General features: G+C 45.7%; 1 protein-coding gene across 2 annotated transcripts in view; it reads right to left on the bottom strand.

The window, feature by feature from the left end:
* Galnt18 (polypeptide N-acetylgalactosaminyltransferase 18) overlaps positions 1–26,760 on the bottom strand; it is a 346,719-nt gene that overhangs the window by 93,959 nt on the left and 226,000 nt on the right. For both annotated transcript variants that reach the window (XM_027942359.3, XM_027942360.3), the window contains exons 4-6: positions 11,378–11,561; positions 9,670–9,867; positions 5,102–5,216 (exon numbers count right to left, since the gene is read on the bottom strand). In XM_027942359.3, coding sequence (XP_027798160.1) covers positions 5,102–5,216; positions 9,670–9,867; positions 11,378–11,561 — 497 coding nt within the window. The remainder of the gene's footprint in view (positions 1–5,101; positions 5,217–9,669; positions 9,868–11,377; positions 11,562–26,760) is intronic.

Raw genomic sequence — 26,760 nt, 5'->3', positions numbered from 1 at the left:
TAACTTGCTTATTTATCTACCAAATTTTAAAGTCAATTAGTATCCTTTCTATTCTAACAATAGGCATTTTAAAACAACATAATTTTAATTACACTCCCAGCTTTTATGCAAAACAGTAGCATATACTCATGTGTGTAGTTTGAATAACCCCACTGGGCTTTACTCTTGTGTATTTGGTATATATTTTTCTTTGGTTTCATTCATATATTCACCATTTTGTGCTAAGTATTATTCTTTTATCTCAGATTTCCTTTTGAAATCATTTCTCTTACACCTGAAGTATTTCCTTTACAGCTCATTTGAATGAGGATCTGCCAGGGCCAACTCTCAGTTTTTGTGTATCTCAAGATGAATTTCCTTTATCTTATCTTTTAAAATATATTATTATTAGGTATACCTAATAGATTAACAATTATTTTCTCCCAGCATATTGAAGATATTACTTCATGGTTTTCTGGTTTCCATTGTTGCTCTTGAAAAGTCAGCTGTTATTCTAATTATCTTTTTAGATAGTCTGTATTTTTTCTCTTACCGCTATCTCTTCTCTTTGTCTCTGGTATTCTGAAGTTCCACTCTATGATGTCTATATGTGAGAACCCTCATATTCATCCTGTTTATAGGTTGATCTTCCAAATCTGAGGATTGGTATACTATTTGGAAAAATTGTAAGCTATTATTTATTAAAATATTGCTTTCATCTAATTATCTTCTTTTATCATCTCCATTTGGAATTGTAAGCTACTAACCTCTCTCCCTCAGTTCTACATGTCTCTAAACACTTTTCTTCCCATGTCTTTTTATTTGTCCTCTGGGCTGATTGTGAATAATTTCTTTAGATCTATTTTCCAGCTTACTAGTTTTATCACTTAAATAATATTCATGTAGGTATCCTACCCATCCATTGAGCTTTTAGTTTCCATTTTTATATATTTTTTATGTTTGAAATTCTATTTTTACTTTGATATGACTTACATTTTCATGGTCTCTTATTTCTTATGCTTATTTTAAAACTCTTCTCTTATTTATTTGTATGTATCATATAGCTTACTTTATGTCCTGTGTCTGATTGACACAACACTTTAGAACTTTGTAGATTAAATATGGATGTCCACTGATTTTTCAGTGTTTGTTTTTGGTACTTTCTTTTTCTCTTGTTTCTTTTGTGATATTTTTAAACTGTGAGCTCATATTCCTTGGAACTGTACTTATGGAAAGTTTTATGGCCCAGGTTCAAAGGGTCTTTCTCCAGAGAGAATTAATACTTTATGCTAAGAAAATAGGCCTATGGAGTCCCAGCTTTATGGGAGGTAAAGCAAGCCTATTCTGTGAAGTTCAGAAAACATAAGCTTAAATGTCACTGGGTTCTTCAACTATAGTAGGCTCATTTGTATCACTTAATTTTTGGTTTCTGAATTAGTTTCCTTGGGATGTTGTTTAAAGTACCACAAACTTGATTGAGAAAACAATAGAAATGTATTCTCTCATAATTCTAGAGATAAGAAACCTGAAACCAAGATGGTGATGGCAGGGCCATATTTCCTCCAGATCCTCTAAGGGAGGACCCTTCCTTGCCTCTTCTAGCTTCTGGAAGCCTTAGGCATTCCTTGGCTGATGGCATCAAAACTCTGATCTCTGCTTCCATCTTCATACAGACATCTCACTACACCTGTCCATGTCCAATTTTCCTCTCTGTAAAAGGAAACCAGTCATTTTGGACTGGGGCCACCTTACTTAAGTGACTTAATCTTAAGATGCTCACCTCTGCAAAGGTGAGCAAAAAAAAACAATGCTCATCATGTCCAAATAAGGTCACATTCACAGGTAAAAGAGGTTAAGACTTCAACATATTTTGTAGGAGATTCAATCCAACCCATAATAGTTTTTGATAATTGCTGACTTCCTTGCCACCTCTTGAACACTTTTTTATATATTCCAGAAATTTTTTAGTCACGAAGTAGACAATCTCTCAATCTTCTAGTCAATGTCAGCCATCAATTCCAATTCTTTTATTGTGTCATGGCAACTTCCACTCTTTCCCCCATTGCCATGTAGATTTAGAAATCAGCAGGAAAAAGGTTTATTAGAACTGAATGCAAAATGAGAGTAAGGCTTTAAATGGAGACTCAATAGACATGATTGTGAACAAAGCAGAAGGAAAGTACTGTGTGGGAGGTTGCTTGAAGGACTTATCCCTACATTACTCACTGAGGTATAACTAACTGTTGAATCATAAAGATCCAGGGCTAAATCCTTCCTATCTTTTACAAATTGTATGATCTAAGAAGATTACTTTCAGTTTTCTCAAATGAAAAAAAAGGAGGTTATCATAATAACATCTATTTTGGGGAGGTGTTTTGTGGATTGATGACTTAATGAAGATCCCTGGCAAAGCAGGAATTCAGGAGTTGTGTCAACAATTCGACTTCTATATTCCAAAATAAGTAAGGACTTTGAATAAATTGCCTCCAGATAAGCAAGGTAGAATGTTGAGAGCCACAGCCGAAGGGGCCCCAGCAAACTTCCAGCTGCCAGCTGATGATTGGCTCACAGCGCCCCAGCAAACTTCTAGCTGCCAACTGATTGGCTCCTCTGTGGTGATGCTCATTGGGCTGTTTCCCCGCCCTTTCAGACCACAGAGCTACTCATTGGGGGACTTTTTTTGGCTCTGCCCATGTGACCCAGCCAATTGGCCTCAAGAGCAGGAGGACTGGGGGAGGTTGAGAGGCTTGTGGGAAGCCGGTGGTGGTAGTTGGGCTCTGAGGATTTTCCTGAGGAGCTGTGTGGTGCCGGGTGTGTGTGTTCTAAAAATAAAGTTTGTTTCTTTTGACAAGTGGCTCCTGAATTGTGCCCAGCCAGACTGTGGCAGTAGAAATTGAAAAGAAACATTTTTCAGTTTTATACACTATCCTGAGGGGTAATTAGGGCAAATATGCTATCTTACAGATGAACAAATTGAGGCACTAGGATGTCAGTTCATTCAGTATGAAAGAAAGAAAATACTAGTAACCACCACAATTAGGGGCATCTGTTTGGGAGATGATCAATGATTCTGTATCCCTTCTAGGGAGAAATGGTATTCAAATTAACCAGACCCTCCCCTGGGTACCCAGTTCTGCAAGCTAACAGGTGATTGGACCCCTTCATTAAAAGCCACGTTTCCTTCAACTCCAATGATACCTCATCTCTATTAAGTGGGAGGGAAGAGACTGAGAGAAAAACAAAGCCAGACAACATTTTATATTGTATTTCAAACCCTGAACATGAAACCAACCAAAGATATTTTAACATGTTTTTTGAGAGCTTCACTGAAGCCTACACTCCAGAATAGCTTTATAATTTAAGGAAAGAAAAGCCAGAAATCGCCACCACTCTGTGATTGACTCACACACATGTTGGAAACAGAGTTCACAAATCTAATTCCTTTCTCCATTCCGGGACATTTTTATCCAGAGAACACAAGTGACCGGAGGCGGTGCTGCCCGCTCAGCCAATTCCTGACAGCAGCTCCCAGTGAAACATATTGTGTTTGGGGGCAAGCATTTATCCAGGAGTGGTGCTGAAATGAGATGGTGAGAACGCACATGGTGAATAAATGGCCGGTGGAGGGAGAGCTAAAGAAATGAGGGTGATTATGCAGGCGCTGTCCTCTGTGAATACATTAGCTCCCTGATAAGCCCATGCATTTGACTGCCTCCAAAGCAATTTCTTGGAGTTTCAGTAAATACAGGTGTCTGGATATGTTTTCTAAGCTCAGCTTCAGCAGGCTGTTCCTGCTGCCAGTCCTCAGAACCCTAGTATTAAGTCTGGGGACAAGTCAGGCCCCATGCAGTGCCTGTCGGTTCCTGAACAGATTGTGAGATGTTCATTGTGGGTGCTATCGCCCCTTCAGGTTCGGGGCAAGGATTCTCAGGGCCAGTTACCTGGCCTGTGGAGGGGAGGTGGAGATGGGAGAGGTTTGAGGTAAGAGGAGAGGGATCCAAGCTAGAGACCTTGGGTGGAAATTGAATATCAGGAACTGTTACAGGCAGCACTGAGGCCACAGGGGCAAAAGTAGATTTATTATTTAGAACTGGCCACACATTGGAGGAGGTTTGTGTGGAAGTACAAACAGGCTGGGCTGAAGAGGAAAATCTCAGACAAGAGCCACAAACACAGAAGGGACAAGGTCCTCTCCAGGACAAGTAGGTAGTGGCAGATGTTAAGCTGGTAAAGATCTCTAGGGGGAAGGCAGTGGGGACCACCAGGGGATCATGTCACAGTTTGAATACTGGGTTTATCAGAGACACTCCCTGAACATGGACAAGATCCTTCAGTGTGTTAATTTTCACATTATAGATGAACACCAGGACAACTAATGTGTCCCTCTGAGGGAGGAGAGTGAGGCATTCTGGGTTTATCTCTTCACATGTCAAGAGGAAGGAGTCAGAAAGCCTGGGAAATGCTCCTGTAGGATGAGACACAAAATGGTGCCTCTCACAGAGTCACAACAGGAGTGGATGGTTGCAGAGCCCTGGACTTTGAGGCTGGGTGGGTGGCTACATCAGAAAAATGGTAGCACTGGGCTCATGGGCCTGGACAATACTAGGTGGGGTCAGAAACAAGCATGGAAAAAGCTTGGCTATTTTGTTGTTTATACCCTATGAGCTTATTTTCCATAGCTCTCTCTTGACAAAATCTTTGGAAAAGTTTAGGCCCACCATGGAGGAGACCGAGATCATTCAGGTGAGAAATCCCAAGGGAGTGACTCTGATTGCTGTTCCCTGCCTCCCTCTTGATGCCTACTAGTCTCTTCCTTTGCTCACAACTTTGCTCACCCCAATTGTGAGCCCTCACGATTGTTTTTAACCATGAAGCTGTTCCCTTGGGTCAGGAGCTTCTCTCCCATGTCCTTACCCCCAGCCAAGCAGGTTCTGAAGTACCCTTCTTCTTGAAAATTCAAGAGGCTTCACTCTGTACCCCTTCCCAAACACACACATGGACTAGGGAGTAGAGATTCAAAACCAGCCTGTGAACCTTGACTTTAAGTCCCTTTCTCCATCCCCAGACTTATCCACCCTCATGCGAGCTGAGCTCAGCCCTCTTGGTGAGAAACCCCACTCACCCTGATCCCAAGCTCCACATTCTCGCCTCCATAGACCTCCATGCCTTCGTCCAGTAGGCCAATCTCCTGGAAATACTGCCGGTCCACAATGAAGCAGCCGATGAGAGCAGGGCTCCTGCAGGTTCGGGGAGACAACCAGCGGTGAGCAGAGGGCTGCCTCCTGGAGCCACCCAAGGAACAAGAGCTGTGGCAACTTCCTACAGGAGGATCGGTTCTTCCCCCTTCTCAGCTGCCAGAGCCAGTGTGGGCTTTGTGCTCAGAGTAGCCTCCTGGCTCTGCCCTAACCCAGCCACTCCAGGGAGGCTGTTTATCAGGGCAGTGGGGTAGATAGCTCTTGTCCTGGGACCAGCTGTCATTCCCCGCTGTGCTTGCATCTGCTGGGCCAGGTGCAGCTGTATTTCTAGGTGCCTTGACTCTGATGTCTGAGCTGCACAGTCCATTTCTGCTGGGTGCCTATGCCAACTTTCCCACCTGGGGGTTCCACATGGCAACCTTGGTTCTCTTTGAAAGGTCAGCTGGGACAAGGCTACAAAGAAAATAACTTATAAATTTTATCTGTAGGTCGAGGGTGGTCCATGAAGAATTTAAAGCAAAACAGTGGTAGGAATAGATCCGTGTTTTTAAAAAGAATACTCAGGCTGCCAACTGCAGGGGACTAGGGGAATTGAGGGATCCAACTGGGAGGCTGGTTGCTGTATCCAGGTGAGAAACAATGAAGACGTGGAAGAACATGGAAAGAGGTGAACTATGAAGGGAGAGGAGGAGAAACCCTGATGAGAGCTGGCTTGCTGGACTGGCGATGGTGGATAAGGCCCACTCATCAGTAAAGGGTATGAGAGAAACCACCTTTGGAAGGAAGAAGCATTCTTCCTTACACTATCTGTGGGACACCAGGGGTAAGTGGACAACTGACCTTACACTATCTGTGGGATACCAGGGGTAAGTGGACAGTCTGGGTGTGGACTCAGCCAGGGTCTTAGGTCAGAGCAACACTGTTGCAACTTTCCTTCTTTTGGGGGGATAGGAGCAGGGGTCACCAGCTGGTGCAGACATCCATGACTTCCCAGGAAACAGTTCACATTAGGGCAATCAGCAGGAGCACACCCGGATGCTTCTCTGCTGAGAACTGATGCTATCCTTTGTAGCCCTTTCTGGATTTCATCAGCCCATGGTTAGAGGATTTGGTAGAGGAGAAAAAAAAATGAGAAATGAAGAACCGTTGGCATTGAGAAAACTGTCAGTCAATCTCATGCAAATGGACCTGTCTTAGAGACTGGAAATTCATCAAGGTGGTGAATGGCTATTTTGCAGGCTGTTTTTCTGGGGGATGCTGATTCAGGGGGGTGCTCAGGAACACTGGCACCCTGGAGTCACTGTCTCTCTTCTTTCTATATCACTGGACTTCATTCTAGATGGTTCCACACTCCATAGACCACAGGTACACCAGGTGGTCAATTCAGACTCCTAACTCAGGCTGACATCCTGTTCTAGGATCCTGGACCCAGGCCTTGGAAGTGGGCATTGTGGGAATAATCTCCGTTTAGGCTGTGTTCTCCAAGAGAAGTTCCCCAGTCTCTCTGAGTCTCCAAATCTATATCTATAAATAGGATTACTTATAACCTCATGTGGGACTTGAATAAGGTAAAGCTCTTGATGGTAACTGACATAACAGGCACTCAAAGGTCATTTTAAAAGATGCACTCTTGCCCTTTCTAAGCACAGCAGAGGGGGTCTCAGCCTTTTCCTCTCACCTCTGAATGTTGGACACGCCAGACCCCTCAGAAGCAGTGCCCCTAGCACATGCAGGAAGGGGCCTTCCTCTAAGTGCCTGACCCAGCCAGGGAAGGAGCAGAGTCCAGAAAAGTTACCTGGATGACCAAAGGCCACTTCAGGTTGTGTATTACTTGTTAACTGGCTAGGGTAGTAAGCAGCCCTGATCAGTCTAAAAGTGTTACTGATTTATATCCTCCCTGATTCCCAAAAGGATTTAGAAATAGCTTTTGAGAAAATAGAGCATATACTGAAAAACATAAATAATGTCTAGAAAGATCTAAAGATGACAACAAATTGGGGGTGAGTTAGAATGCATCTGCAGACAGAGTTCTTCAATTGGCTGGGCAAATTTGGTTCTGAGTTTCCTGTTGACTAAGGTGAAAATGAATATGTGGTCCTAGAAATAAATGTACAGTTCTCATGTGAAAAAAATCTCAAAATGATTAATTCCTCAGGGATAGCAAGGTTTTCTCTGACCAGCAGTTGATTTGAAAGAAATTTCTCATATCAATCTTCCTAAAAAGGTCACTTGGGGACCTAGTGAAAAACCATCTCACAAACATCCTTCTAGAATACAACAGAGAATACCACTGGACTCTTTTTATAGCTTACACCATGTGGACAGAAACACTAAAATTTGGTTCAAAAGAAAAAGGAACTGGGATAGGCAAGATACGTTTGTACGAATCACAGTCTCTGTGAGGTTGTCTTCATATAGGAATAAAACCAGGAATGGTTTTCCCCAAATCTTCCATAAATATAATTTACTTAATTAAGTTTCTGATAAAAATTGAGTGATGGAAAATATGAGATTGAGACGGTATTCTCTGTTAAAGATCTAGAATTTAGCTTTGCTGATAAGACTAACCTGATATATTCAGAGAAGAGCAGAACAGAAACAGCTAATGTTAATATAGTTTTTTTTGCAAAAATATTGATTGCATGGTGGCGTATTTAGCTCCAATATCAGCAGACTGATGATCCAACCTAGGGGTTGGAAATCAGCTACACTAGTCCTGGGCTTGATAGTGGCCAGCCAGAGCGGTGATGACTAGCCATGGAATCCAGCTGGCCTGAGTGGATCCTGGCTTCTCTGCCCAGAGCCTTTGGTAGGGTCATGATCCTTTCTCAGTTTTGTTCTCATCTTATAAAACATGGATGACACAATGAATTGTCACCAGGTTATGATAAAGATATAATAAGACCATGTGTATGAAAGACCCTGCGCACAATAATCTTCCAACAAATACTGAACAACACAGAACTGTGACAGGCGCCTAATAGAGTAGGTAACTACTGTGGTTTCGCTATGGTTTGGGTGTCTCCCAAAGGTTCATGGGCTGGAATCTTGGTCCCATGTAACAGTATTCACAGGTGGAAGGTGAGTAGATCATGGGGACACCATACTTGGAAGTAACTAATGGAATTAAACAGGATCAGCTTAATTCTCTAGACAGCAGGTTGATGTAAGGCAAAGCCACCTCACATACTTGACCCCTTTGTCACATGACTGTTTTCCTTTTTGCTCCTGCCGTGTGGTGCCATCTGCCTTGTTAGAATGAGCTCAGTAGGCCCCCATCATAGGCTGACCGACGAGGTCACCCAATCTTGGACTTTCAGCCTCCAAAAATGTGAAAATGTGAACTAAATAATCTCTCTCTCTCTCTCTCTCTAAATAAATAAATAAATAAATTACCCAGCCTCAGGTAATTTTTTAAAATAGGAACACAAGACAGACTAAGGAAGTAACAGAGATAACTATAGCAAAGTTAAGCAGGGTTCTCTTCCATTCTATTTTAAATATGAAAATATTTTTTTCTTCTAGCAAGGAAAAAATGTGATCTTGGGTAATAATCACCTACTTTCAATTAAATTTTTCATAATCTTTCTCTCTCATGCAATACAAAGCAACACTGGCTTCTAATCTCCTCTTTCATTCCAAGCTGCCCCCTAGGCCACCTCCTGGTGCTGTCCGTGTGTTTAACAGGCAGGGAGCATAGGCACCCACCCTGTCATCAACGCAGATGGAAGAAAGGCTAGTGGGGACAGCTATTGCTGGATTCCTAATCTGTGAAAGCAGAGACCACGAGCAGTGTCAATGGGGTCTAGGAAAACAGCATCAAAGGCAGAAATGCAGTTTGAAGCCACTTTTGTCTGAATGCTATAGGAAAAAACTCCAACACCATTAAGATGTGCAAGTCCTGTGGCTCTGCCCTGGCCCCTCTATCCCTCCATTTTCATTGCCTGGGGTTTTCCAGCTCAAGTTCCTTCTTCCAGGCCCTTAACCTCCTCTGTGACCATGAACTTCACATGTGGGTGCCCATTTCCAACCCATCTATCTCCTACTGCAAAAATATGATTGCTGCCCTATCTGCAAAAGATTTCCCATGTCTGCTTGCCACACAGTTGGCACAGCATGGCAGAATAGTTTTTTATCCCAAAGATTTTGTCTGTCTTCATTAGACTCTAGGCTTTTGGGGTTGGAACCAAATCTTAATCACTTTGAGTCCCCAGCAGAAGCACAGCAGTGGACACCCAGGAAGTGGCCCATAGAAGTGGGTTAAAATGAGTGACTTTGAGGCTGTGTGTGTATGTTTGGGTGCTATGGTGGTTCTTTCAAAAAGGATCAGCAAAGCCTGTGATCTGAGTCTGGGGATCACACTGTAACTCCTTTCTACCCTCCTCCCACCGTGGCCTCCATTCTGGGGCTGGAGTTTGCAGAGCAAAGGTTGGACTGGGGGTGTAGACCTTGCCTGGTGGCCAAGGCAGAGGGACCTGCAAGTAGGATGCTGTACCTGATGGGGGCTGTGGAGTTCTCCAGCTTCCACCAGGCCTTGGGGGGGTTTAGGTAGCGGCACCACAGCTCCCAGTCAAAGCCCTGGGCGGCCAGCGGGTACTCTTCAATCTCAAAGTTGTCGTATTTGATATTATCAAAGGATGGCGAGATGATCCGCTTCCGGTTCTCCTTTATGCGGGTGAGTACAGGTTCAGCCCTGCGAGAGAGGGAGGGAGAGGGGGTGACTGCTTCCCAGGTGGCCAACAACCAGATCAGCATCTCCTGAAGGCCGTACCCTAGCAGAAGGAGGAAGGACCACTTGGCCATCTCCAGTGGAGGACACACAGCTGTGCCCAGGTTCACTTTGCCATCCCCTGAGGACTTCCAAGTGGGTGAGTGGCCTGGCCATTCCTGGATTTTGATACGGTTTCCCTGCTTTTCCTTTCTCCATACACACAACAAAAACCAAGACTTAAAAAATAAGGGGAGGAAAAAAAAAAAGAGGGAACATATTTGAGGCTCCAGAGGAAGATTTCAACCTGGGCTTTGATTTCGCTAAATTCAGTGTATTCACCTGAAGGAAAAGAGCAAAGAGACCAAAAACAAAAACAAAAAAGAGCAATGGGGATGACAAGGACACATTCCCCACCTGCCCCGGGAGAGATGGGGCATCCAGGTTTCCCCAGGGAGCCAGGAGGCCCCTGTGGGCACCAGCGAGTAATGTGTTTGCCGACAGGAATGATAAGCTCCTCATTAATAATACATTTGGTGCATAATTGTTTATTCAAATCAGCTTGAAATAGTAAGTGTCCCTCTCCTAGTCTGGCCATAAATCCAGTGAAAATGCTTTTTAAATAGTCACAAATGGCAAGCAGGGCTGCAGCTACAAAAAAAAAAAAAAAAACCCGCCTGCTCTGCATCCTTCCTCTGGGCCTGTCATTGCAGAAGGGAGCCCAGGTGGCGCACATACCCTGCTAGGCTTTCCTGTCCAAGTGACCTTCTCACCTAACTCCCCAGAGGCAGAGGCTAGCACCTTGGAGTCAGGGCAGGGAGCAGATGCCAAGGCCTGGTGGGTGAACAGGGTGAAACCAACTGGCCCCGGCTCTACGGTCATCCCCACACCCACCACTCCAGTGCCCAGGTTAAGCCACACAGTGGGCCCTACAAAGACATCAGCAACAGGTCCCGTTCCTGCTTGGCAGCAGACATTGAGGTTCCTGTCAGTTCTCTTGTCCCACCCACCACCTGAGCAGCCCTGGCCCCAGAGAGATGGATTTGCTACAACTTGGTTTCGCCAGTAGAGAGAATCTGAGATGCCATGCTACCTCTGGCCTGGCACCCATGACAGTATCAAGGCACCCTCACCACCTCTGCCCACATGGTCTCTCCTGTCTGTGAGGTGGGGCCTCTGGGTCATATCTGCTCCATCTTGGCCACTCCTGGGGGCTGGAGCCGGCCCGTTGCTGGGCAGGACTCTGCTTTACCATCAGCCTAGACCCCTCCCCCTGGTCACACCTGCCAGAGGACCACACCATCCAGAGCCCCATCTGATATCACCATACTCTTCAGGTGCTGTGTGTTGACCTGTTGATCCTTGACCAACTGACCCTGCCACCCGGGTCACTCACACACCCACATCTCACTTTTCCCCAGGACTGTCTCCTTATCATCTGCACTGCAATCCCTGGCCCTCACTGGCCTCCTCCTCCTCACCAAGAGACACTCACCAGCCCACGTTGAACTCCACGTGGGCATCGAAGAGCGCCACCACAGGCGCCGTGGCTGCCCTCCAGCCGCTGACCCTGGAGCGGATGAGGCCCTCCTGCTTGCTGTGGCGCACCACTTTGATGAAGCCCGGCTTCTGGCCATTCACCTTGTCCACGTAATTGGCCAGCTTCTCCTTCAGCTCCTCTGTCAGGGAGAAAACGCGTCCTTAGCAAGTGAGGAGCAGGGGCAGAGGGTGACCCAAACATCCACATTTCAGGATGAGAGGCTAGAGGGCCACCCCCTCCCTAGGTCTTCCTTGGTTCCCATGGTGACCAGCACAGCTCAGCTTTAAAGAGAAAAACTGGGGAGAAAACAGGATTGACTGAGTCCCCGCCACACGCACAGGTCACAGGCCTCCCATACGTTGTCTATTTCACCTTCATGACAAGCCAATGGGAAAACAGGGGCTCAGAGGAGTTTACCAACTTCTCTAACGCCACGCAGCTTGTGAGTGGCAGTCTGGTTTCATGCCAGATCTCATGATGTGAACGGTCCCAGCTTCTCCTCAGTGGCCAGGTGCCTGGGGCCTGCTCTGTCAGACTCCCATCTTCCCAGGTGGACAGCCAGGAGGGCTGCCACACCAGCAGTTGACATGGGCCTGGCTGAGCCCCTGTTGCTTCTGCTCCTTCCTGGGCATGTGCGCCCAGGCTCCTCAGCACCCGACGTCATGTTCATGTTTTCCACGGCAGCTCAGACGGGAGCCTGGGACACTTTGCAGTTGTTTGGGCAGAATTTAAAAGTTCATTTTGAATCACTGAGCCATCTCCGGGTCTGGGTCCCCTCTGCCTACTCTGTTGAGTGATTGTGTAGCCCACCCAGTGACAAGGATGTTGATACAATCCATTCTTTAATTGGGCCCCTCCTCCTCCTCCTCCTCTCTTCCTCTTCCTCCTCCTCTCCTCTTCCTCCTCCTCTCCTCCTCCTCTCCTCCTCTTCCTCCTCTTCCTCCTCCCCCTCTTCTCCTCTTTCTCCTCCTCCTCCCTTCTCCTCCTCCTCCTCCTTCTTCTTCTTCTTCTTCTTCTTCTTCTTCTTCTTCTTCTTCTTCTTCTTCTCTCTCTCTCTCTCTCTCTCTCTCTCTCTCTCTCTCTCTCTCTCTCTCTTTTGCCAGCCCTCTCAACCTTCACCTCCTTAGTCCACCTGAGCCTGGTTTGGTGCCACAGTCCCTCTTCCACATCACAACCTTTAGAGCTGAAGACCTTCTGTAAGTCCTTCCTGAGGACTCCTCTAGGTCAAGTATCTTCAGATACTTCTTACATTTCCTCATTTCTCATGATTTCAAATTATTTCATCAAGTTGACCTTCCCTCTAAATATGTTAGTTTTTTTTCTCAAGACTTTAAAAGTTATGTACTCAGCAGCTGACTTAACAGGTCAGAAGTAAACCGTGTGATACAGAAGACAGGCAACTAACCACCTTCCTTAATCTAGAATCCATGCTCTATTAATAGAGTCTAAGGTCGTATCAACTCTGCCTACTTTTCCCTCAAATTCAGCTTGCTGAAAATATATACCTACACGTTCTTTTCACATGGTGCTACTAAATCAGGCCTTCTTCATCCCATCTCTTCATGGATACAAGTGTAGGTGGTACATGTGTGTGTACGTGCGTGTGCGAGTGTGTGTGAGTGTGCATGTACTTAAACCAAAACAGGATCTTGCATTCACTCTTATTGAAAGCCACCATTTTAAAGAATTGCACCGTTTCTCCTGATGTCAAAATGTCTTTGTCCCATGATTCTGCAATCCAATGCCTTTGTTATCCAGCTCTTCCAGCTTCTGCAAAAGTGATGAGCATATGGCCTTCATTGTCATTCAAGTCATCCTTTAAACAATGTGACCCTTGTCCTAAGCTGCCTAGAGAAAAGTGGGCTGACTTCTGGTCTGAAGCTAAATGCTGAGTCTTGCTTTGGCCTGTATGATAATGACCTGTGACCTCTGGTGACAGCAGCTGGCTGGGAGGCCGCTGTCTCACAAGAGCATCAGCCATAGGGCTGCATAACTCTGTGCCCCATGCTCCGAGGTCTTCAAGCAGGTGGCCAGAAGGTTTCCTAAGACATCAATTGTTTCATCACTTTGAAGGTCCATCCTACCTGTTTGGAAATTTTGAGGAGAGCTCTGAAGCCTGCCATCTGGGCTTTTGATGGTGGCAGAGGAGAGGATGAGTGCCCAAAGGCTGGAGGGAGAACCCGGCTAGACCCTAGTGTCCTCATTGAGAAGCCCCAGGAGTGTGTGCCTGTCCTCTTCCTCCCTCACCCTTCAGGTGAGATCGCTGCCCTGGGGGCACCATTTCTAAGGTATTGATGGTGGATGATTGCTACCAGGAGCCCCCCAGGAATCCCACCTCCCTGAATTCATATCCCATTGTAACCACTTTGCACACTGAATATGGCTGGACCTACAACAAGGGGGTGCAGCAGGAGGGCTATAGGGTAAGCTCTAGGCCCGGGTCTTGGATGCCTGGAAACTCTGGGATTTGCTCTCTGGCTGCTCTAAGCAGGGAAGTCTGAGCCAGTCTCCTTGGGGATGAGAGGCCCAGAAGTCCCCAGTGAGGACTCAGGGGAGGAAGCACCACCTCCAATCGATCCTCCAGCCCCAGTGGAGCCTGGAGAGCCCATGGATACCATGGCGCTGTGCAGAGCTGAGATGAGCAGACAAGCTGCCCAAAGATCCCAGCCCTTATTGCAGGATCCTGCGCCAATGAATGGGTGCTGTCTCAGGCCACTGACTTGTGAGATGAGTTGTTTTGCACACAGTGCCCACTGTTCTGGGGTAGTGCTGGCACTGAAATAAGATTGATGCACAGGAAATGGAGTCAGACGCAGAAGTGCCAACTCAGAAGGACGGCAGCCAGACATGAAAGGTCTGGTTTCTTGTAAAACTGCTGCTCCTTTGTACCTCTGGCAAACTGAAATAGAGCAAGTGGCAAATCCTGGCCCCAGGCAGCTGTGTTGCTCTACTGATTAAAAGAGGGACTCTCTTAGCCCCAGCCAGCAACAGAGTGGGGGTTGGGAGAGAGAAAGAGAGAGGGAGAGAAGGAAGGAAAGAAAGAAGGAAGGAGTTTGACATTTCCTAGATGACGTGGGCTCAACCATGAATTAGGGTTCATGTTTTCTGTCAATCTTTGTCAACTGCAAAATAAGAAGGAAAAAAAAATCTCAAAAGCACTTTGGCATTTGCAGGAAAATTGTTTTCTAAGATACTTCTTTTTACATATTATATACATTCCTGATAAATACTTTATATATTTAAAATACCCCTCAGAACCAGCTCCAAAAGACAGAAAGAACTTGCTGTTTTCCTTATACCTAAACACAAGCACATAACTTGTCATATTTATCTTTTTGCTAAGGCTGTTAGGAAGCTCAGAGACAAATATAATGACTAATCACAGAGTTGGATCAGCATTTTTCCTTCCCTACCTATGCTAAAGCATTGATTTTCAAGTTCTAATTTAAATCTAATCTGCATTGTCTTTTGCCTTTTTTTTCCCCCTACTTAAGGACCTTTATTTTTTTTTTAATAAGTATCTGTCAATATTGCTTAATACAATGTCATGTGAGGGTGTACAGGAGCATAATTGTGGCAACAAGGGGGAAGCTCTGACTCTATTTTGTGCTGGGTTTCAGTTGTTGGGAACAGGCAGTGGGTGGGGGGTCTGCTATTTGTGACTTTGCCAGACTTGGAATCAATGCGGAGCTGGAGCTGTGACAGCCAGTGTTGACAGAGAAACACAATTTGCACTCTGCATGGGGCCAGTGTCCTCCTGCTTTTGTGGCTCCTCCAGCTCTCTCCTGCTGTCCCCAAATCCCTGCTCTGCTGACTTCTGAAAGACCTCTGTAAGCCAGCACTCCCAGAAGCAGGGCTGATGAGACAGCTTGCCTCTCAGGAGGGCTCAGGCCACGCTCCGCATCCACAGGTGGAGCACCCCCCAGGGCCAGCTGAAGGCCGGCTGCCAACCTGCTGTCACTTCTTCAGACTGAGAAGCCAAGGAGAACTGGGGGATTTACCAGTCTGGTCAACAGAGCCTTGCTCCCCTCCCTGGCTCTGCTCCTCTGTCTAGCAGTCAGCTGCCTGGGGCCAGCCCACAGGAAGAGAAGGCGGGCTAGCCCAGAGGGGGCTGCACCTGGGCTGTTGATCTCCTGTAAACACTTAATGGGACACTGATCTCATGGGTAAAGGAAGCTAAAGGATTAAGAAGGAGCTTTGCTTTTTTTTGGGAAGGTCTAGGCGCTGTGCTGAGAAAACTCCCCAGCTCTGCAGCTTCTGTCTTTATGGTGTGCTTGGTGGATAATGTCCTATGCATGTTCTAGGACTGAGGAATGTAGGAGTAAAGGGAGAGGTCACCCATTCCTTTGTTCATTCATCTGTCCAACAAATATTGAGCATTTACAATGTACCAAGTACCAATCTAACTGCTGTGGCGACCGTTGTGCACAAGGCAGTCTACAGGGGACTGAAGATTTGTGTCCCCCAACCCCACCAAATTCATGTGTTGAAATCCTAACTCCCAAGGGGACAGCTCATGAGAAGATAAACGAGTCACAAGGGTGAAGCCCTTGCCTAAGTCCATTTGGTAATGCTAAATAAAATTCAAAGACTGGGTAGCTTAGCAAGACCCTGTCACAAAATAAAATAAAGGGCTGGGGATATACTCAGTGATAGAGTGTGCTTGCCTAGCATGCTCAAGGACCCGAGTTCAATAACCAGTACCACAAAGAAACAAAAACAAAATAGGTATCAAAATAAAATTAAAAGAGCTGGATAGCTCAATGGTAGAGGAGTCTGGCCCCAAGGACTGTGGGGAAAATGTTAGCAGAACCATGAGGGAGAGTCTATTCCATGCCTCTCCTCTGACGTTTGCTGCCAGGGCCTTGAACACTCTAGGCAAGTGCTCTACCCCTGAGCTATATCCCTAGGCCTTTATTTCATTTTGGGACAGAGTCTTGCTAAATGGCCTAGGTTTTGGCCTTGAACCTGAGATCCTCCTCCCTCAGACTTCTGGGTAGCTAGAATTACAGGTGGGCATCCCGGTGCCCGGCTCCTGCTGACATCTTCATTCTGGACTTCTAGGCTTCAGAACCATGTGACAATGTCTGTTGTTTACTACCCAGCTGATGGTACCAGTACAGCGACCATGCAAACTGAATGTGCCAGAGTGAGGACTAGCACACAGGGAGGCAGGTTCTGCAAGTCTCAGGGTGTTTCCCAGGAGCACAAGCCCCCAAACCCCTACAGTCCTTTATTCATGGTTGCCCATGGTATTTGCTTCCTTCTCTACCCTGCCTCATGGGCCCAGGCCTCATCCCTGTTCCCTGGGATCATCAGTCAGAGAAACAACCCAAATCCTGCCTCAGTATCTGCTTCTGGGAGAACCAACCTAACACAGTCCGAAGCATTAGGCACTGTTCTAAGCACCTTGCAGAGTCCTCATTTAACCCTTTCTACCACCCTATGACGTAGCTACGCTGACCGTCATTCTAGTTTGAAGACAAGGAAATTTAGACACAATGTGACCCAGGTTGTAAATACAGAATTTATATCCTACTAGGCTGTCCCCAGAGCCCATTCTCTCCACTTCTCCACTTTACACTACCTCCATGAAATGAAACGTTGGCCTGCCTCCAGGGTACCATACTATGAAGAGTGGAATTCAGTAGGTCAAGGTGGGACCAGAGAATCGGAAGCTCATTTCATACAAGATCCCCATGATATTCTGATGGGCAGGAGCCAAGCTCAGTTGTGACTATATTTTCTGTTTTAATTTTTTAAAGATAGGCTTAGTGACAGGGTGGGGGAAAGGGAGGTTTTTGTGGAATGTGTATGGTTCCAGGGCTCAAGAGGAAGACTCGGGCTTAGACTTGAAAAAGGCTCCTCACTACCTGCGTAGCTAGCTTTTCTCTTCATTCTCACAAATTCTTTGCTTCCTTGCTGCCCTCGGTTGCAGAGCCTCCACTTTCCAGCTGGTTTTCTCCGTGTGGTTGTTAGGATAGTCAGCTCTCTGTGGCTATGACAAAATAGCTGAGAAAAACAACTTGAGAGAGGGAAGGTTTATTCTGGCTCATGGTTTCAGGGATTTCAGTTCATGGTTACTTGGCTGTGTCCATGTGGGGCCTGTGGCCAAGCAGAGCATCATGGCAGGGAGTAGGGAGTGGAGGAAGCGGCTTACTTTATGGTGGTTGGAAGCAAAGAGAGAGGTCGGGGCCAGGGCCCATTTTCCCCTTCAGGGGCACTACTAGTGACCTACCTTCCTTCTACTATGTCCTACTTCATAAATGTTCCACCACCTCCCAAAATACCTTGAACTGGTACTTTTGGATCTTAAGAGAAGATCCAAACCATACCAGTCAACCTCGGGTCTATTCCCTGTAGAGGTCTGACCTCTGCATAGGCCACTGTTCCTTGTCCTCCCCTGGCCACCTCTCCTTGAAACCTCAATATTGTGCTCCAAAGCCCAGCTGGGTTTATAGCATTGCCCCCACCTCCCCTAGCTACCTGGGAGGGGAGTGGAAACACCCCCCCCACACACACACTCCCACCAGGAAGCAGGAAGTGCTAATGATTGCTACTCTCTCCTGGCACTAATTTAAAGATTTAAAAGCACAGCACATTTCTGTCTCTTCCTTTAAGAGTGAAACAGTAGCTGGCCTTCCTCTGATCAGATTTACTGGCTTTCCTCTAAAGCCATTTAGGGCCATTGAAATACAAATGCTATGTCAACACACTTTAGAAAGAGATTATTTCTAAGGAATCAATGGTTGTCAGACCCAGCTGATCACCAGCAGCTGGGGAGCTAAAGAAGACAGAAGAAAGATGCCACCCATCCCACCCTGCTTAAAGAATCCGGAGGGGAGTCTGGGCTCAGAGGGGCCTGCCGATGGGTGACGGAGAGCCAGCAAGGGCAGCTGGGGTCCCAGGACGAGTCGGCCTGAGCCAGAGATCTGGGCAGCCTTGCTCTGTGCTTTCCTCTCTCCGTGAGATCATTCCAGACAGGCTGTCCAATCCCTGGCAGTTTACAAATGCCTTCCCCGGGTTCATTCTTCTGTCCACTACACTTAACAACTGCACTCTGCCCAGCTCCTTTAATAGCTGCACTTTTTCAAAGTCAATTGATGCTGAAGGAGATTTGGGAATGGCCTTAAATAGTTCCCCTCGTTCAGAAGGCCTGACCCGGCCATTTATGGTAAGGACCTAGGGAAGGGCTCCATCAGGGAAGTCTGGGGAGGGTTTAAAATATGGCTACCCAGGCCAGGCACACAGTGTCCCAATCGTCCTGGGAAGCTGCAAGCTCTGATTAATCTTAAGGGTCCCGCCGTAGGTGTCTTGATCTACTCTGTGGTTTCACAGCGGCAAGTTAGTGATCACCAAAACCCCTAGAAACACACGCTTCAAACTCAGTGAAGTCTCCAAAGCCAAGCTCACAACACCCACTGGGATACCCTCTTATCTGCTACACAAGGGCTTGTTTTCTCCAATGGAGAAAAACAAAACGGTCTAAACTGCTTTCCATTAAGACTGTGGCAGAGAATGTAAAAATGCCCTCCGACAGACAGGGGTGCATTGGGTTCTAATGGAAATTTAACTCCCTCTCTCAAATTAAAAGAAAAATTAAAAAAACAATGGCTACAAACTTGATTTCTAACATTCGTCAGAGTCTGCAGTATAAACACCCCAACCCCAGTCGCTTTCAGGCCACCAGCCTCAAGCCACTGAGTTTTGGTGATCACTAACTCCCCACTGTGAAACCACAGAGTAGATCAAGACACTTACCTCGGGACCCCTAAGATTAATCAGTTCTTGCAGTTTCCCAGGACAATTGGGAAGAGCTGTGCAGAGTTGAGAAAGGATGGGGACCATCGACCAGCTCACGTTGGCCACAGTCAGCCCTGGCACTGGTTTAATGCCTGAGTTGGGAAGACTGCGGTCTGTGGACACTCCCCCATCAGCTACTGGGTATTGTGCTTAGTGCTCCACCTCAATCCATCCCATCCTTCCTCCATTCACTTATCGATGGTACATGATGAACATCTGAAGTGCCAAATGCTACTCAAGATTCTCACCCATCACCAACCAGCAAAGATATTCTCTGAGAACACTCATTGATTTAGTACAGCATGTACCAAGTACTGTTCTAACCCACTTCATGTCTATTCAATCAATCAATACTCTCAACATCTGTAATGCTACTCAAGGTAGGGCATATTGTCATCACCATTCTATAGACTACGCGATTGTGGGAGCCCAGAGAGAACACAGGATTTGCTCAGTGTCACAGAAGTAGGAGGCAGGTAGACCTGTCATGCAAACCCAGGAAACCTGGCTCCAGAGACTATTGTGATCTTCAGTTGAAGACAGAGAAAAGAATCAAGCACTAGAGACTTTAAATAACATAGTCCAAGCTACCCAGAAGGTGAGGAGGAGCAAACATGCAAAGTCAGATCTGCCTGGCCCAAAGACTGCCATTTTTCTTTCTGCCCACACAACTTTCCCAAAGAGACCCGCATCTCAGGTCTTGACCACAGCTCTTCCCCAGGGCCAGATCTCTGCGGCTCTGTAGTTGTCCACGTTAGTAATTCAGCAAATGAAAACGAGATTAATGGACTAGCAGAAACCAGTTGTCATTACTGACTCCATGACCTTGGAAGAGGGCCAGCTCCCTTGTGCACTCCCTGGGGCTGTGAGGAGGAAGCCCTCTCAAATCAAGGTGGGGCAATGGCCCAAGTGCTGTGAAATTACTTAAAGGACAGAAAGGATTCCTGCTGCTCTGGTGGTTTTCAGCAGGAACCACAGGACTTATTAAAAATGCCATGAAAGGGTGATTGATGCCAACCCTGTCCATGCAAGAGTGGACCCTGATCCAGTCCTGGCTCCTCCAGCTTAGAGCATAGAATGGGGCTTCCTGGGAGCTGCCAGGGAGGGCAGGACGAAAGCTTAGAGCTTGGGGTATGCTCCCATGCAGCACCCAAGCAGGTCACTTCCAAACTCAGAGCAAGCTGTGGGTGTTCCAGAATGCGACCCGGTTCTAGGAGGCCCAGGCTCTACCACTCTATGTTCGGCACCTGGGAAGGGCCAGTTAACCTTGGCAGGTAAGCCAGAGGCCAATTTGAATTTTGGTGCTGATTTCTCTTTTTGTGTAAGATAGTGTTGCCCAGCACAGAAACTTGATCCTAAAATCAATGTCTGACAGCCCAAGACTGCATGATTCCAAGTCTAAAATTTCAAGATTCTAGACTTGTCAAGTCTCTTGATTATGAGATACAGCTTCTGTAAATGCCAGAGTAATAGCTCCAAGCCCTGTACCCCTCCCCCATCTCCTATCCCCCACCACAGCTTCTGCCATTGTTGATGTCCTTCAGGATCAAAGGTCCTGGTCCTTGCTTACTCCCAGCCTCCTCTTTAAGACTCTGCTCAGGTAGGCTCACACATGCCACAGTGCCTTTGTACCAAGGCTTCCTCTGCCTGGAATATTCTCACTTCAACTGACCCAGCTCAGGTAATTTATTTATTTATTTATTTTAAAAACCTTTATTATGTGTTTATTTATTAATTTATTTTTAAACATCACTAGGACTTTTTATTATAAAGTTACATAGTTACTTAAATAAACCTATAAAAACAAGTTTTAGAACATTATGTTAAACATTGTGTTATCCTGCAATTCTCTAAAATGTAGGAAAACATTTTATGCTAAACACCTGTTTATTTACTTTTTTATGTTTTTTTTTAAATTTATATATGTAGCGAGATGCATTACAATTCTTATTACACATATAGAGCCAATTTTTCATATCTCTGGTTGTATACAAAGTATATTCACACCAATTCAAGTCTTCATGCCTGTACTTTGGATAATAATGATCATCACATTCCACCATCATTAATAACCCCATGCCCCCTCCCTTCCCCTCCAACTCCTCTGCCCTATCTAGAGTCTATTCCTCCCATGCTCCCTCTCCCTACCCCACTATAAATCAGCCTCCTTATGTCAGAAAAAACATTCAGCATTTGTTTTTTTGGGATTGGCTAACTTCACTTAGCATTATGTCCTCCAACTCTATCCATTTACCTGTAAATGCCATGATTTTATTTTCTTTTATTGCTGAGTAATATTCCATTACGTATATATGCCACATTCATCCACTGAATGACATCCAGGTTGGTTCCACAGTTTAGCTATCGTGAATTGTGCTGCTATAAACATTGATGTGGCTGTGACCCTGCCGTATGCTGTTTTTAAGTCTTTTGGGTATAGACCGAGGAGAGGGATAGCTGCTTTCCATATTGGCTGCACAAATTTGCAGTCCCACCAGCAATGTATGAGTGTGCCTTTTTCCCTACATCCTCGCCAACACTTATTATTGTTTGTATTCTTAATAGCTGCCATTCGAACTGGAGTAAGATGAAATCTTGGACTGCGGAAGCAAGCAGGGGTTTCCATCCTCATATCAAATAAAGTAGACTTCAAGCTAAAATTAATCAAAAAGGATAAAGAAGGACATTACATACTGCTCAAGGGAACCATACACCAATAAGACTTAACAATTATAAATATATATGTCCCAAATAATGGATCAGCTATGTTCATAAAACAAACTTTTCTCAAGTTCAAGAGTCAAATAGACCACATCACAATAATTTTGGGTGACTTTAACACACCTTTTTTACCATTGGATAGATCTTCCAAACAACAACTGAATAAAGAAACTATAGAACTCAATAATACAATCAATAATTTAGACTTAACTGACATAATAGACTATTTCATCCTTCAACAATCGAATACACTTTCTTCTCAGCAGCACATGGATCCTTCTCTAAAATAGACTGTATATTATGCCACAAAGCAAATCTTAGCAAATATACAAAAGTAGAGATACTACCCTGCATTCTATCAGATCATAATGGAATGAAATTAGAAATCAATGATAAAATAATAAATAAAAGCTATTCCACCACCTGGAGACTAAATAATATGCTACTGAACGAACAATAGGTTACAGAAGACATCAAGGAGGAGATTAAAAAATTTTTAGAGGTGAATGAGTACACAGATAAAACATATTGAAATCTCTGGGACACTATGAAAGCAATTCTAAGAGGAAAGTTCATTCCTTAAAAGAAGAAAAAGTCAACAAATAAATGGCTTAACACTACACCTCAAAGCCCTAGAAAAAGAAGCACAAATCAACACCTAAAGCAGTAGAAGACAGGAAATAATTAAAATCAAAACTGAAATCAGTGAAATTGAAACAAAAGAAACAATTAAAAAAATTGACAGAACAAAAAGTTGGTTCTTTGAAAAAATAAATAAAATTGACAGACTCTTAGCCATGCTGATAAAGAGAAGGAGAGAGAAAACTCAAATCACTAACATACGTGATGAAAAAGGAAATATCACAACAGACAGATAATCAGAAATTATTTTGAAAACTTATACTCCAATAAAATAGAAAATATCAAAGTCATCGACAAATTTCTAGAGTCATATAATTTGCCCAAATTGAATCAGGATGTTACACACAATTTAAACAGATCAAGTGATGAAATAGAAGATGCCATCAGAAGTCTACCAAGAAAAGCTCAGGATTGGATGGGTACACAGCTGAGTTCTATAAGACCTTTAAAGAAGAACTAATACCAATACTCTTCAATTTATTTCAGGAAATAGAAAAAGAGGGAGCACTTCCAAACTCATTCTACGAGGCTAATATCTCCCTGATTCCAACATCAGGCAAAGATACATCAAAGAAAAAAAACTTCAGACCAATATCTCTAATGAACACAGATGCAAAAATTCTCAAAAAAATTCTGGCAAATTGAAAACATATCAAACAAAAACATATCAAAAAGATGGTGCACCAGCTCAGGTTCTTAAGGAAGCATTCCCTCACCTGCAGCTCTCCCCACTGGGAGAAAGGCAGGGAGGTGAGAGAGGACTGTTATCCCCTAGGGACAAAGACACAGGGGGTTAGAAACACATACTGCAGGCAACAAATGAGGAGCAACCTACTGCCAGAGCCCTGGCAGCTCTGTCCTCAGCATCCTGGGGGAAGAGTTAAGGCCCTGGGAAGGCTGTAAGTCTGCTCTGTAAGTCTGCAAATCACTGCTGCTCGGGTTGTGATCAGTGGCCTCAGAGCAGCTGATTCACACACAGGGGACCTGCGAGCTCCAGGCACATATTTATGCCCCAGAGTCAGCTGGGTGCCGGATGGCGAGGCAGGATGTCCTTTTGCTCAACCCACAGGACACCTTCAGCCTTCATATACACACTCAATGATAATACAAAAGAGAGGGATCCGTGCAGGGGGAGGTGACAAGGCAGAACCAATGCTCTGCTCTTGGCCCTCCTGTTTCTATTTCTCTGTGGAAAGATATGGAGCCTGCAATAGGAGCAGGGACCCAGGGAGGGAAAGACCCCAATTTAGTTCCCAGCTCTTCCATTGCCACTCATGAGACTCTGGGCACTGACTCATCTTCCTGAGCCTCAGTTTCCTCATCTTTGAGGCGAGAATAGCAATACCTGCCTCTTTGGGGTTCCGCAGAGTCTGTGAGCGGATCCCTGGTGTGCTGAGGCCTCCCTAAGTGGAGTCTAAACTTTCTGCTCCTTCTTCCTTTTCAAAGGAAGGGTTTACGGTTTCCCCAGGCCAGCAATACTGAGAAAGACAGGTCTACAGCCAATTGCTCTGGGACTTCCCCAAGTGCAGGATGTTACTGCTCCTCCAGGGATATCTGGTTACTCTACATTCAACCTCCAACCCCTCCCCAGTCTGACCTACATCTATGTCTTACCAGTCTCTCATAAGATGGTTTCTCTGTGTAAGGTACTCGTGAGAGTCTTATGGGCATTGTCATTTAACCCTGAAAGTAATTCTCTTAGGTACTTAGTACTACTAGCAATCCATTTTATAGATGAGAAAACTGAGGCACAGAGAGGTCAAGTAGTTAGCAAATTGTAGAGCTAATATCCTAAGTTTGGGAGTTTGGCCCCAGAGTTCATACTCTTAACACAGTTCCTACCTCTGCAACCAAGGGTAAGAAGGTGCATTTAATAACCCTCTACCCAGGCTCTGTGCTAGGATTTCAAATGTATCTTTGCTTTGCGATTTCATTCACAGCAACCCCATCAGGCAGGGACCTTTGTACCCTCTGATCCATTTTAGACGTGAGAAGATGAGCCCAGAGTCTTTAGGTACCAAGCCCCAGCGGGCTGTTGAGGGCTGCTCCAGGACTGCACTATGCCCAGCACATCTGCCTGCTCAGTGCATGCCACAGCAACCTTGCATGGCCTTAGAGAATGTCTCCAGGAAGAGAGGGCCAGATCTGGGCACCTGGGAGTCAGCTGTGCCCACCTGCATGAGGAGGCCAGGACCAGGGCCCAGCACCTCCAGCTCTGCTCTGCCTGGCATGTGGCAGGGACACTGGAGGCCTTTTTTGTGTCTTCATAAGTATGTGCTGCATGAATGACTTGATGGACAGGTCATGCCTCAGCTCAGTGCTTTTTGATGGCCAACATTTGAATCCTCCAGGAAGATGTTGGTAAGGTTTTCTTCAGCTCCCTGTGCCCACTGGCCCTGTATGCCTCACTGTGCTGATTTATTGGACATTCCACTCAACTGCAGCCTCTTGAAAAAGGGACATGGGGTCCTCTTCTCTGCATCCAGAGAGCCCGCCGGAGCCTGGCATTGATGGAAGTTTATTTGCCAGACAGATTGATGGCATATGAAACAGAAATGCTCAGGCTCAGATTTTAACAATCACTGGGAAATATCCAGAAAAATAACCAGTGGCTCTGCTGTTAAGCCTAACTACTACCTAGGAATTAAAACTTCATTCTTTATTTTCACATGTTTTCAACACTTGGGCTGATTACATTTGTTTCACATTCATGTCCCATTCAATCTGTAGGGGACCGTGCAAGTTAAACAGATTGTAGCCATTTATTTTTTATTTTTTGTGCCAGGATCGAACCCAGGATGACTTAACTACTAAGCCATATCCCCAGCCTCCTTTTTTTAAAAATTTTGAGACAAGGTCTCACTGAGTTGCTTAGGGTCTTGATAAATGGCTGAGGTTGGTTTTGAACTCACAATACTCCTGCCTCAGTCTCCGAGTTGTTGGGATTATGGGCATGTCCCACCATGCCCTGCAGATGATAACATTTTAATAGAAGGAAACCGAGGCTCAGCATGCTAAGATTCTTTCCTGACATCACCCAGTTAACAAATGGCAAGACCCAGACCCAAACCCAGGGGTCATAAGGCAGACTGGAAGACAGACTTCATGTCTTCTCTTCTGGAAGTCTCTGTGGATCTCTCTTAGAACCTTTGTATGCTCAGACCACTTGAAAGCCACTGAAATAACATGAGAATTGTGTCACTCTTTTCTGAGCACAATAGACTTTCTTCTAGTATTGGCTGGTGCCTCAGGACCAGCTAGAGCCAAGCAAGCCACACACGCTCAACCCGCCCTTCCCCAAGGTGTCTGGGGCACAGACCATATGCACCCAGGCATGTCAGATGCACTGTACATGCTCACCCCACGAAGTCCTCACCTGAACTCATCAGGAAGGGTCTATTAGGGTCCCCACTTGATAGAGGAGAAACCATACTCCACTGGCCCAGTGTTGCCCTGCAAGTGGTGAGGCCTTGATCCAAACCCAACCGTCGGACCCCAAGCCCGGTGCCCGACGAGAGTCTTCTAGGATGGGGACTTTTCATGGGGTGTGGTGGCTGCGGCGTGCTCTCACATTGGCTGGGCATTCAGCAGGCATTGCCCAGCTTCCCCTCCCAGACCCTTGCAGCCCAGGGATGCCCAGCCACCTAGGGCCTGAGGCCTTTGACGTCATGAGCCCCAAATAAACTTTTCCTCCTCTGAGTTGTTCTTTTTGGTATTTTCATCACAGTGACCCCAACCTGACTAAAACCCTGATCCTCCCTGCGGTCTTTTCACCAGGCCTTCAGCATCATTGATTTTTTTCCCCTCAGACCCTCTATTTCAGGAACATACATCATTATATCCCTCTCATGAGATTTGCTTCAGAAAGCCCAAGGAATATTACTTCTTGACAGACATGCACCCAAATACTGAAAATATTGTTCCTTCTCACTTCATGTCTCCTTTGTGATCTAACTGGCAGATATTTACCAAGCGCTCCACATAGAGCAGGCCTGGGGCTACTGGGGAAGAAGTCAGAGCCCTCCTCTCCAGACACTCACGGTTCAGTGGGAAGGAATCATTAAACCAATCATTTTAGTACATTGAAATACATTCAGCAAGTGGTTGTCCCAGGAGGCTGCGAAAACAGCCCAGGCTAGGACAACCTCTGCAGAGGGCTCAGGACTGGTTTT

This window comes from Marmota flaviventris, chromosome 9 (genome assembly GCF_047511675.1).
Source record: "Marmota flaviventris isolate mMarFla1 chromosome 9, mMarFla1.hap1, whole genome shotgun sequence".
Taxonomy (NCBI): domain Eukaryota; kingdom Metazoa; phylum Chordata; class Mammalia; order Rodentia; family Sciuridae; genus Marmota; species Marmota flaviventris.
Note: the sequence above shows the minus strand (reverse complement) of the source record. Positions and strands in the feature narration are given on the sequence as shown.